This window comes from Mesoplodon mirus (genome assembly GCF_964341445.2).
Source record: "Mesoplodon mirus genome assembly, chromosome: 1".
NCBI classification, from domain to species: domain Eukaryota; kingdom Metazoa; phylum Chordata; class Mammalia; order Artiodactyla; family Ziphiidae; genus Mesoplodon; species Mesoplodon mirus.
In genome coordinates this window covers 37,254,110-37,267,312 of record NC_138976.1, presented here as the reverse complement: position 1 = coordinate 37,267,312, position 13,203 = coordinate 37,254,110, and the positions used below count along the sequence as shown (strand labels likewise).

Genomic DNA, 13,203 nt, shown 5'->3' with positions numbered 1-13,203 from the left:
GTAAGCTCTTTTTTCTCTGTCTTTTGTTTATCATATCCTGAAATTATTAGGGTCAAAAAGTTACCAGTTTTTTAAAGTATCATAATTATTTGAAATATGTGTTGTTTATTCTCTATGTTAAGTGGTAAATCCCATCTCTGATATGAAACAGTTTCCAGATATGAAACTTCTGGATCAAATATTTTAATTTTTCTTATTGAGTAATAAGGCAATAAAAATAAAAATAGGCATTCCAGCACTTCACTGGATACTATAGGGTTTGCTTTATTCATGCATTATTTTACACATATTCTTTTTGAAAGCTCTTCCTGTTACTATTGAAAGATCTAGTAGAATTATCAAACTTGAATGATTTTATTTTGAAGACTCTGTAATGTTAACCATCTCCTTATTATAATAGTTTATATTTTGTGTAGAAACATTGAATGTGACAATTAAGATGTTGCATAAATTTACTTAGTATGCCATATAAATTTAAGTTAGTTTTTCCAGTTTTTCTATGTTTGACTATTTGATCACATTTTTAGACTAAATTTTTCTTTTACAGTTAGAAATCCAAATGGTGATTTAGAGGTGAAGAATAAAGGTTTAGAAAAATCTGTTAAATGAATAGTTTTATTATATGTGCTCTACTGATTCATCATTTTTCCATGAGAGGAATTAGGCCAACTGTGAAGTTAGGGAACACAGTCCACAAAAGACTCCCCTCAATTCTGACAGAAATTGTAAGTCCTGGGGGTTTCCAAAACCACCCTCTGGTCCCATAATTTTCTAGAAGAACTTACAGAATTCACTGAAAGCTTTTGTACTCTTCATTACTGGTTATTACAGGGACAGGATAGAGATTTGAATTAGCCAAGGGAAGGAACACATAGGGCAGAAGTCTGGGGAAGTAGCAAACACAGAGCTTCCTTTGTCTTCTCCCTATGGTGTCAGGACACATTACTTTCCCAGCATCTGTGTGACAGTACTCATGGAGTCAAACCGGGATGCTTACCGTGCTTTGGTGATTACATTTTTATTGAGGGGCTCCTTTATGTAAGCATACTTGATTGCTCTTGAGGCTGATCTTAGTTAAGTCTCCTCCAGCCCCTCCAGGCATGTCCTGACTCTAAGACTGTCTGGTGACCCAAAGCCCCTCGAGTTAAAAAAAAAAAAAAGACACTTTCTCAGGCATGACCTTACAGGGGTTTAGAGATTACCTCCCAGAAGGAGGGGGCAAAAGCCAGACCTCTCTTTGAACAGGGTTAAATTCTTTACAGACTGTGAGCCAATCTCTGAGTAGTATTAAAATGTCCAGAGTTAGAGTCATGTGCCAACTCTAACAATATTTGGAAGACCTCTATAGAAGTAAAAATGCTTCTTACTAGTCACTTGTAGTGTAGTAGGAACTTGAAGTTACTATATATACTGTTAAGCAGAAATTTGAAATTTCTTGCAGTTTTACCATCTTTTACCTTCACTCAAAAAGAAAAAAATTGTTTCTTTTACTTCTTAATATTTATTCTATGGATAGAATATAAAATATGGAAAATGCTATATTCTAAATAAATACAGCATAACTTATGGTATCAATAAATTACAAGTGATGCTAATATTTAGTAATAGGGGAATAGTTAGTATGCAATTATAGAATTTTAAGAATCCATTAAAAATAATTATGATAGAGACTGTAACAAGGTGACAAAAGCTTATCAGTTAAAAGGATTACAGAGAGGAACATAGATTCATATTATAACTTTGTACAGTGCATAGTAAGATAAAACAGGGGGCTTCCCTGGTGGCGCAGTGGTTGAGAGTCCACCTGCCGATGCAGGGGACACGGGTTCGTGCCCCTGTCCGGGAAGATCCCACATGCCGCAGAGTGGCTAGGCCCGTGAACCATGGCCTCTGGACCTGCGCGTCCGGAGCCTGTGCTCCGCAACGGGAGAGGCCACAACAGTGAGACGCCCGCGTACCGCAAAAAAAAAAGATAAAACAGAACTATCAAAATGAAAAATGATCTAGCTAATTAACATCTACAGATCTTTTCCTGAGATAATTGGATAAGTATGCAAAGATGCTTAAATGAGGATGGTTATAGAGAAAAATTTGACCTCCTTTTTCTCTATAAACAAATATCATCAGTGTTCTGCAGGAAAAGTTCTAATGCCCACATGCTTTATTCTTTCTCACTCTCAAAGGTTAATCATAAATGGGACTTTATTAAATCTCCTTTGCAATCCTGTACATTTTGATTTTATTAAAATCCAGTCTTTTATCAATTCAGCTGACAGAAGGAAATTTCCTTTTTGTTAGTATCAAAAAGTTTGTTTCTTTCTAAAACTTTAGAAAGTTTCCTTTATTGAAAGAATATCTTTCACATTTAGGAGATTGCTGTTCAGTACTAATTACATTGCATACATATAACTATTGGCATATATAGCTTTTGAAGAGGATTGAGTAATGAATCATTAGTATTTATTTGCCACTGTTTAATGAGAGGTGTGTATATTAGAAATATTAATTCTCGGAGCAACCTATGAGTATGGGTACCATTATGACCCTCATTTTGCAGGTGAACAACCTGAGCCTTAGAGAGGTTAACTAATATGTAGTATCATATAAAGGTAAGTTTGTGTAGCATTTTCAAACCTAGATCTGGTCTGCTCCAGAAGACTACATTTTATTTTTTTTTATTTTTTTTATTTTTTTTTTTTTTCTTTTTGCGGTATGCGGGCCTCTCACTGTTGTGGCCTCCCCCGTTGCGGAGCACAGGCTCCGGACGCGCAGGCCCAGCGGCCATGGCTCACGGGCCCAGCCGCTCCGCGGCACATGGGATCCTCCCAGACCGGGGCACGAACCCGTATCCCCTGCATCGGCAGGCGGACTCTCAACCACTGCGCCACCAGGGAGGCCCTAGAAGACTACATTTTAAACTGCTGTACTATTATGCTTCTGTGTTCATTACAGCATCTGTTTATAGTAGTTCTCAGTTAGCTACACATTAGAGCTTTGGAAATACAGGTGCTCAAACCTCAGCCTAGAGCTACTGATTAAGAATCTCTGGGGTAGGACCTGGTATATAGTATTTATTTTAAACTTGGATATGTGATTTTAGTCTATAGCCAAGGCAGAAAACCATTATATTGTACCTGACACTATGCTATAGGGCATGGGGGAATATAATAAAGTATAAGGCACAATAATAGACCTCAAAGTAGCTGGGAAAAAACTGTACCTATTTGACAAAATGTGTGATATTGATAGTTATATACATAGGAAGAATATATTACGTGAAGTGTACTAAAACCTAGGATCTTGCACATTTTAATGTTGAAAGACAATCAAAATTCAGGTCAATCTCTTCACTTTGGGGATGAAAAATTTTCCAGATGTGGTATTAATTATCTCTGACCAATAGGTAGGACTGGATACGTTGTGAAGAGATAGTGTTTGAGGCAGGAGAATAGCATAAAAAGTAGCAGAAATAAAGATGATGTATTTGGGGAAAATTAGAAGACAGGAGTGTTATTGTGAGTAGGAGGTCCAGATTAGAAGGAGCTTTTAATCACCATCACAATACATTTAGACTTGATTCAATAAGCAACAAGGAATAATTTCACTTTAATAGTTGATTGGAGATTTATTTGTTAGGAAATTAGGTAACAGAGTTTATTGAATGAGATAGAAACAGAAAGAACCATGAGTAACTCATTTCTCTCCTCGTTGAAACTGAAATGGCATGTGTGCATTAAGAAGACCACAACTTTTTTGGATTCTTAGCTGGCAAGCCTTGTCTGGGGCAGACCTGTGTTAACAGTTTAACACCTTCTCTAGATGCCTTTTAAGTAATCTCGTGTAACTCCAAGAAAGTGCTTCCCTGAAAATTTGTTCTTTCTAGCTTTTTGATAATGTAATTACAGAGTAAGAATTGGTTCCTCTCAGCAGGTAACTTCTTTGGAGGGTGGAAAGATGTTTTGCACTTTTGGTTCTCTTATCCTCTCTTTGAAACATCTGACTTTTGTGACACTGCTTTATTCTTGTTTTTCACAGATCTGTCTTTTAACTCTGGTAGAATTCTCATTTGTCTCTCCCTTGAGCTGTTGTATCCCTTTGTATTTTGTTTAGGAGAGGCTATAATATTTTCCTAAAAACTTTTTTCATTTTACAAAGAACCATTTACTCATAACATAAAGTTGTGTCATTTTTCTGTTGTATGTTATCTTCTGATTCCTTCCTTTTCCTTATGTATAGATTCCCATAAGGAACTCCTGTGGTTGTTCTTTGAATGTTGCTTGTTTTTGAAGGGACACCTTCTGGACCACCATTGTATAGAAGGAGAGTGTGAAGGATGAGCTCTGAGAATGAGCTGTGGTAATTGACAGCTTGACCAGTCTTTTCTTATCCACTCTTGAGGGTTGAACACAGTGATGATGGTAATGACTATTCTAGGCTGGCAACAAGTCTTTCAAGTCAGTAGGGAGCCTCTGGCTCAGAATGATGTTATCTCTTCATAGTTGTGTTTTGTTTTGTTCTTAACTTTTTATTTTGAAAAAATTAGAGATTCACAGCAAGCTGTAAAGGTACTACAGAGAGGTCTTGTGTACCTTTCACAGTTTCCCCTAATCGTTACCTCTTACATACTTACACTATCAAAATAAGGGCATTGGGTTCCCGTGCATTTCTTCTGTTTGTTTTGTTACTAAACACTGTGCCAAGCCCTGAGAGGGTTGCACCCCCCGGTGTGTAACACATCTTGTGTCTCTGTAGCCTCCAGCAACTCGTATCTTTTGAACAAATCCACCTTGGCATGGGGACAACTCAGAATGCAGTTGACAAAACTGACTCGGAAGCAGGCACTATTTGAGCACGCCCCTGTAGAATACTTGTTTGCAACTTGCTGACTTCCATTGAAGCACGTGTGTGTGTGGGCGTGTGCACGTGTATATGTGGGCTGAGCCCTGGTGGGTCTAGAAACTCTACTCGCCTTGCAAAAGCCATTCGATCCGAGGAGAAGCCCCACTGGCCAAACTACACAGATCTGGAGGGCCTTGGGTGGACCCCAGAGGCAGGCTCACAGTTGGAAACCAGGCACGCTGTCGTGCTTTTGCTGGGGTCCTGAGCGCTGCCGTTCACCCCAGAGCCGACACGGCCTTCCAGGCAGGCGCGGCCTGGCATTTGCCTCCCTGCTGCAGCCGGCTCGTGGGCTCTGCAGGATGGGCTCCGCAGCCACACGGCCACCTGCCTTCCCTGGCTCACTTTTTTATGCACAAAGGGGAGGTGTGTGCGGGCATGAGGTGCGCCTCGGTTTATAACGTGGCTGCAGCGCCCTCACTTCCCGGCCTCAGGTGAGATGTTGATTTATTATTGCTGAGTAACTTCTCGTGGTAGAAACCAAATTTCTTTCTATATATTACATATGGATGTACACACTCATGCGAAATATATTTACTTCGAGGGGATCTATTTATGTTCCATTGGGAGTCATTCTTTCCTATGAGGAGTCTCACCTGCTGCTTTGTGTGTTTGGTCAGGTTCCTGGCACGTTTTGTTTCCTGTTGTTTAGTAAAGATGCTCTTTCTGGGGAAAAAAAACCAAAACAACAACAACACGGTGGGATAGGGAGGGTGGGAGGGAGACGAAAGAGGGAAGAGATATGGGGATATATATATATATATATATATGTATAGCTGATTCACTTTGTTATAGAGCAGAAACTAACACACCATTGTAAAGCAATTATACTCCAATAAAGATGTTAAAAAATAATAATAAATAAAATAAATTATTTAAAGAAAGCAACAACAAAAAACAAGGGCATTGACATTGATACAATGCCTGTGTATAGTTTTGTTTCATTTTATTGCATGTGTAGGTTCATGTAATTCTCACCACAGAACTAATCCATCACTGCAAAGATCTCCCTCATGGTACTTTTATAATCATACTGACTATCTCTCTCAAGCTTCTCTGCCCCCTGGCAACTACTAGTCGGTTTTCCATCTTTATAATTTTGTCATTTTGAGAGAGTTATATAAATGAAATCATAGAACATGTGAGTTTTTGTGTGAGCATGTGATCTTTTTGAGATTGCTCTTTATGTTTAGTTTTTTAAGAAACCACCAAACTTTTCAGAGTGGCTGTACCATTTTACATTCGTTTCAACAGTGTATGAGACATCCAGTTTCTTCCACATCCCTCACCTGCATTTGGCATTGTCACTATTTTTTAACTGTTCTGATAAGTATGTGGTGATGTCATGGTCTTAATTTTTATTTGAAGTGATCTCTGTGATTTTGATTTGCATTTCCTTAGTGACTCATGATGTTGTGCATCTTTTCATGTGATTATTGTATGTACATTTTCTTGGAGAAATGTCTGTTCAGATCCTTTGCCTATTTCTAAATTGCATTATTTTGTCTTTTTATTATTGAGTTATAAGAGATTACGTTCTGGGTACCAGTCCCTCGTCAGATAATAGATTTGCAAATATTTTCTCCCATTTTCTGGCTTGTCTTTTCATTTTCTTGATGGTGTCCTTTGAAGTACAAAAGTTTTTATTTTTTATGAAGTCTAATTTATTTTTATTAATCTATTTTTTTTTCTGTTGTCACTTGTGCTTTTGTTACCAAGGAACCATTTCCTAACCCAAAGCCACAAAGATTTACTTTTATGTTTCCTTTTAAGAGTTTTATAGTTATAGTTTTACATTTACGTATACACCCTTCTTGAGTTAATTTTGGCATATGGTGTGAGAAAGGGGTCCAATTTTCATCTTTTGCAAGTAGATACATAGTTTAGATATATAATTTAGTTTTGACTACTTTTTGAACTCTATGTAAATGCAACAATGTAGTATGTATTATTTTGTGATGGGTTTCTTAGTGTGAGATTTTTGTATGTTATTGTGTAGAGCAGTAGTTCATTCTCCTTACTGTAAATCATTGAATGAATTTACAAAGATTTGTTCATTCTATAGTTGATGACATTTGATTGTTTCCAGTTTGGTTACTAGAAATAATGCTGCTGAGAACATTCTCATATGTATAGGTGCACATAGCAGGCAATCTCTTGAGTGTATGCATAGGAATAGAATAAAAGAGATCCTAGGATATTTATATATTCAACTTTAGTATATTGAATCAATTGTACCAATTTACACTCCCACTAGCAACATGTAACAGTTCTCTCACTTCACATTCTTATCAAAATTTGATATTGCCAGCCCTTTTAATATGTTTGTATTTCATTGAGGTTTCAACTTGAATTCCCTGATGACCATTGAGGTTAAGCATCTTTTCATACGTTTATTGGGTGTGGTATTAGTCATTTAGATATGGTTTAGAAAAACATCTCTTGTGTACTTACAAAGTTGGTGGCTATTATGGAACTATACAGTTATGTTTTTATTCTGGGAATCAGGCTGAAAGAGCAGCTTCTATTTGGGATATGCTCCTCTTGTTTCAGAGGGGAAAAGGAAGAAAAATGGCAGAAACTAATTCTGTCAAAAGTTCTGCTTGGATTTAGGTCATGTAGGTCATGTCCATACATACTCCATAGGCCAAAGCATAGCACAAAACTGTGCTCAAGGTCAGTGGGTCAGGGAGGTATCCTCCACTCAGACGCATTGCAAGTCACATGGCCATAGATGGGGATGAATGATTCTTTCACAGGAAAAGAAGGACACGAATACTTTGGAACAGTAATAAAGTATACCACTTTACTTATGAGGTGCCTGTTCAACTCTCTTATCATTTTCTGTTACCTTGATTTTTTTCATATCAATTCCTAGTGGGGTACCCCCGCCCCCGCCAGCCTTTCTTCTTTTTCTTAGTAAGTTCTGGGTATAGAGTCTTTGTTGGTTATATATACAGCAGTATTTTCTCCCACTCTATGACTTGCCTTTTTAATTTCCTAATGGTGTCTTTTGTTAATAAAATTCTTTTTTTTAATTGAGATATAATTGATAAATAACATTATGTTTCAGATCTACAACATAATGATTCAATATTTGTATATATTGTAAATAAAAATTATAACTTCATTTTTGTGTAGTTTATCAGTTATTTTAAATAATTGTGTTTCTTGTTTAAGAAATCTTTCCCGGGGCCTCCCTGGTGGCGCAGTGGTTGAGAGTCCGCCTGCCGATGCAGGGGATACGGGTTCGTGCCCCGGTCTGGGAGGATCCCATATGCCGCGGAGCGGCTGGGCCCGTGAGCCATGGCCGCTGAGCCTGCGCGTCCGGAGCCTGTGCTCCGCAACGGGAGAGGCCACAACAGTGAGAGGCCCGCGTACCAAAAAAAAAAAAAAAAAAAAAAAAAGAAATCTTTCCCTACCACAAGATTATGAAGGTGCTTTTTTCTGTTATCTCCTAGAATCTTTATTGTTTTGTCTTTTACGTTTCAATCTGCAGTCCACCTAGAATTAATATTTAGTTGACATTTTAACATACTCCTGCAAGTCTAGAAAAGAGCTCAAGTGATTTCAAAGTTCATCCTTCCTTCCTTCCTTCCTTCCTTCCTTCCTTCCTTCCTTCCTTCTTCCTTCCTTGCTGCGTTGGGTCTTTGTTGCTGCGTGCAGGCTTTCTCTAGTTGTGGTGAGCGGGGGCTACTCTTCGTAGTGGTGCAGTGGCTTCTCTTGTTGCAGAGCATGGGCTCTAGGCACACGGGCTTCGGTAGTTGTGGCGCACAGGCTTAGTTGCACCACGGCATGTGGGATCTTCCCGGACCAGGGATCGAACCCATGTCCCCTGCATTGGCAGGCGGATTCTTAACCACTGTGCTACCAGGGAAGTCCTTCTAAGTGGTTTCTAAGACCAAATTAATTCAATTTACATGTAGAAAATTGATATTTGATATTGACACTACACTCATGTGTCGAAAATGTATCTATTAGTAACACATAGTTTATCAAATTCCTCATATATAAAAACATGTTGGGCATGTTTAAATTTTTACTACATTTAAAACTTCAAAAATTCACCTTTCTGTATCCACTGGCAGGCATCTATACAAAGTCTGTCTTTGTCTGCCAATATCTGTATTTCACATATTACCTGTATTTCACATACTCTCAGGAAGACCTTTGCTTTTAGTGAGGTCATAATCCAAGTCATCCTGGAATTTGAGATTTTCAATTTTATTTCATCTCACGTGCTCACTTAGTTCCTTTCTCTTATTCCAAACTGTCTCTATAAACTTACGGGTGAAAGACCAAAGGGAATAATTTCTGGATGTTTAATACAGGAATTGTTTAAATAATTGTATTTATATTATGCAAACGCATTGGTGGTTTGCTTTTCTTCAGCAAAGGCTGAGGTTGTTCCCTGCAGAAGTGGTCCTTACCCCTAAACATTATATCTGTCGGAGCACTGTTGATGTTATAACTTTTGTAGGGTAGTTTGGGGATTAGGTTTTATCATCTAGTAGACTGAAATATTTGTTCTTAAAAGTTGATGGAGCTTGGGAATTCTCTGGTGGTCCAGTGGTTAGGACTCCATGCTTCCACTGCAGGGGCCTGGGGTTTGATCCCTGGTTGGGGAACTAAGATGTTACAAGCCGCGTGGCACCGCCAAAAAAAAAATTGACCGAGGGCTGAACAAACTACCAGTTGAAATAGGTTGTTTTTAAATTTATACACGGTGTTTATTGTACTTCCTAGATATAAACATTTTAGTCTTGGTAAAAGACCTTATGGTTTTACAATGAAAAGGCTAGACTGACTTGTCTTTCAGCTTTGACAGTTCAATTCTGGAATTGGTCAAAACTCTTACCTGAAAAAAAGTGTAAATTACTTAAACAGTAGTTGTTTAAGAAATAGGGCTTCCCTGGTGGCGCAGTGGTTGAGAATCCGCCTGCCGATGCAGGGCACACAGGTTCGTGCCCCGGTCTGGGAAGATCCCACATGCCGTGGAGCGGCTGGGCCCGTGAGCCATGGCCGCTGAGCCTGTGCGTCCGGAGCCTGTGCTCTGCAACGGGAAAGGCCACAGCAGTGAGAAGCCCGCGTACCACGAAAAAAAAAAAGAAAGAAAGAAATAGTACACATTAAAGATCATTTTAAGGATTAATGAATGAAAAAATCACTTATTTAAAGGATTTGACCAATATAGAAATAAATTGCATCTTTGTGTTCAACTTTTAAAAATACACATCTATGAAAAAGTCAGGGAGTGCTACACAATTATTTGCACGCAAATACTTAAAAATATACTACAGGACTTCCCTGGTGATTCAGTGGTTAAGAATCCGCCTGCCAATGCAGGGGACATGGGTTCGAGCCCTAGTCTGGGAAGATCCCACATGCTGCGGAGCAGCTAAGCCCGTGCATCACAACCACTGAGCCTGTCCTCTAGAGCCCATGAGCCACAACTACTGAAGCCTGCGCCTGGAGCCTGTGCACCGCAACAAGAGAAGCCACCACAGTGAGAAGCCTGTGCACTGCAGTGAAGAGTAGTCCCCACACCGCAACTAGAGGAAGCCCAGGCGCAGCAGCGAAGGCCCAAAGCAGCCAAAAAAAATAAAAAATAAAAAGCCATCAGTCCTTTATAAAAATATATATATATATACTACAAAACAACATACTTAATATACCAAAATGTATTTAAAATATACTAAATATACTTAAAGATATACAACAAAAACAATGTCAGGATTCAACCCCTAAATATGGTTTTGACACTTCAGATGTAACGTCTCAGAGAATTGAGTTTCATTCAAAAGGGTTGTGGGATTATGCCCCCAATTATGTGATGGCAGTTCTCTTTTTTATAACTAACAATCATGTGGATGTTCAATAATTTTTGTTTACTATTAAGTTCACTTCCAACCTTTAGATTTTATGATTCTTGAGGACTTCCCCTTAAGTGCCTTGATATTCAGATTAAGTAATATTAGCTTTTAATATTTTTAGTAGTAAATATGGACCATTATCCAAGACTTGTTTTATTAACAGAATATTGCTCTTGCTTTTCAGCGGGGTTCTGATGAGCTTCTTTCTTCCGACAGCGTTAACGGACCTTTTACCATGAACAATTCCACTCGTTCTGCAGGTGTGTATGGTGAGTTTTCATTTTTTCAAAATCTGAGATGTTTTCTTTCTCTGGGTTTCAAAAATATTTTTTTCACAATGTTCTTATTTTGCTCATCTTACAAACATGGAGTGCTATTATTTATAACAAAATCTAAAATTTGTGGCAATGAAGTTCATGTAGATGAAATTACTAGTTACAGCACTTAAATTTTAAGCATTAATTTGGATTTAATTAGATAATTACTTTTTTGACTGACATTCTTTGTTACATAGTTGTGATAAAATTATCACGGTAAGTAAAATTATCACAGTAAAATTATCATATAGTTGTGATAAAATTATCAGTAAGTTGGTGATCTAGAACTATTGAGTAAAAGCTAGATTTAAAAACTTGTGTTGAGGGGGCTTCCCTGGTGGCGCAGTGGTTGAGAGTCTGCCTGCCGATGCAGGAGACACGGGTTCGTGCCCCGGTCCGTGAAGATCCCACATGCCGCGGAGCACCTGGGCCCGTGAGCCATGGCCGCTGAGCCTGCGCGTCTGGAGCCTGTGCCCCACAACGGGAGAGGCCACAACAGTGAGAAGCCCGCATACCACAAAAAAAAAACAAAAAACTTGTGTTGAATGATGATGGATTTAGAGTAGAAGTATTAAAACTATAAGTTCACATGACTTTAAAAATAAATGTTCTTGAAATTTAAGGACTGTAAAATGAATTGGAGGAGTGCAATACTTGACAGAGAGTGAGCAGTTAGGAGGCTATTGCTGTATAGGAAATCCTAGTAAGGGAGGAGAATTTGTACTATAGCAGTAGTAGTTGTGATGGAGAAAATTAGAGAACTTAACAGAAGGTGAAATAATTGATGGTAATTGGTGATTAATCGAATGTTTGAATAAGGAATTCCATTGATGATTTATAGGTTTAGACTTAGATAATTGGGTAGCTGAATTGTGGTGCCTTCATTTATATTAGAAAGTACAGGAAGAACAAGGTTGGACAATATGGCAGGTTCAGTTTTTTTTGTCTTTTGTGGTTTTTTTGGCCACACGGCATGTGGGATCTTAGTTCCCCGACCAGGGATCAAACCCGCACCCCCTGCATTGGAAGCACAGAGTCTTAACCACTGGACCGCTAGGGAAGTCCCCAGATTTTTATATATTGATTTGAGGTTCCTCTGGGGACATCCAGATGGAAGTGTGAGATAGGTAGTGGGTTCTGGTCTCAACATCATAAGAGAAATTTGGAAGTCAATATCATATACACTTAACAACTGAAGCCATGAGAGTGGAGAGTCTCAGAAAAGGTGAGATTTTTATCCAGATGTTTTGGTGTTATAGGGAGTTAGGGAATGAGTAGACCTCACTTTCCAGACCCTGAGTTACATGATGTTTGGGAGAGTGAACAGCCTTTATGTGAAGACCCTATAAGAGAAGTGAGCCAGGTTCATTTAAGACAAAAGATGTAAAGAAAATCCAGTGAAGAGATTAAGAATGTTTGGGAATTGGTCAGCCATGGTACATTGCTCTAGAAGACTAAATGGAAGGATTTTGTAGGCAGGACAGCAGCAGGGGGTTGGTTCATGTGGAAGTGTGAACCAGGGTACTTAGAGCAGGAGATTAAAGCGGCTTTCTCAAAATTGACCTGGCATCAGAATCACCTGGAGGGCTTGTTAAAGCACAGTTGCAGAGTCCATCCTCAGAATTTCTAATTCAGTAGATCTGGAGTGGGTCCTGAGAATTTGCATTTCCACAAGTTCGCAGGTAATGATGATGCTGCCATATGAGGGACCACACTTTAAGAGAACTGCTGAATGAAGGAAATGCTAGAAATCTGAAGTTCCTAAACCTGATTATCCTCTTGATCTGGTAGGCTTTTAAGAAAATTTCGGCCCTTACTCCTAGAGTTAACAGTACGTCTAGGGTGGGACCCATGTGTTTGTTCTTTTTTATATAAATTTATTTATTTTTTAAATTTATTTTTGGGTGCATTGGGTCTTCGTTGCTGCGCGTGGGTTTCTCTTATTGCAGTGAGCGGGGGCTGCTCTTAGTTGCGGTGCACGGGCTTCTCATTGCGGTGGCCTCTCCTGCTGCAGAGTATGGGCTCTAGGCAAGTGGGCTTCAGCAGTTGTGGTACTCAGGCTCAGTAGTTGTGGCTCACGGGCTCCAGAGCGCAGGCTCAGTAGTTGTGGCGCACAG

General features: G+C 39.0%; 1 protein-coding gene across 5 annotated transcripts in view; it reads left to right on the top strand.

Annotated features, from left to right (window-relative positions):
* Positions 1-13,203, top strand: part of PTBP3 (polypyrimidine tract binding protein 3) — a 102,364-nt gene that overhangs the window by 23,503 nt on the left and 65,658 nt on the right. For 2 of the 5 annotated variants that reach the window (XM_082623227.1, XM_082623223.1), the window contains one exon: positions 10,954-11,038. In XM_082623227.1, the coding sequence (XP_082479353.1) occupies positions 11,005-11,038 (34 nt within the window). In that variant the 5' untranslated portion in view covers positions 10,954-11,004. Of the gene's footprint in view, positions 1-10,953; positions 11,039-12,793; positions 12,874-13,203 lie in introns of those variants that run through there. The other 3 variants (XM_082623225.1, XM_082623224.1, XM_082623226.1) reach the window with 2 other exon arrangements.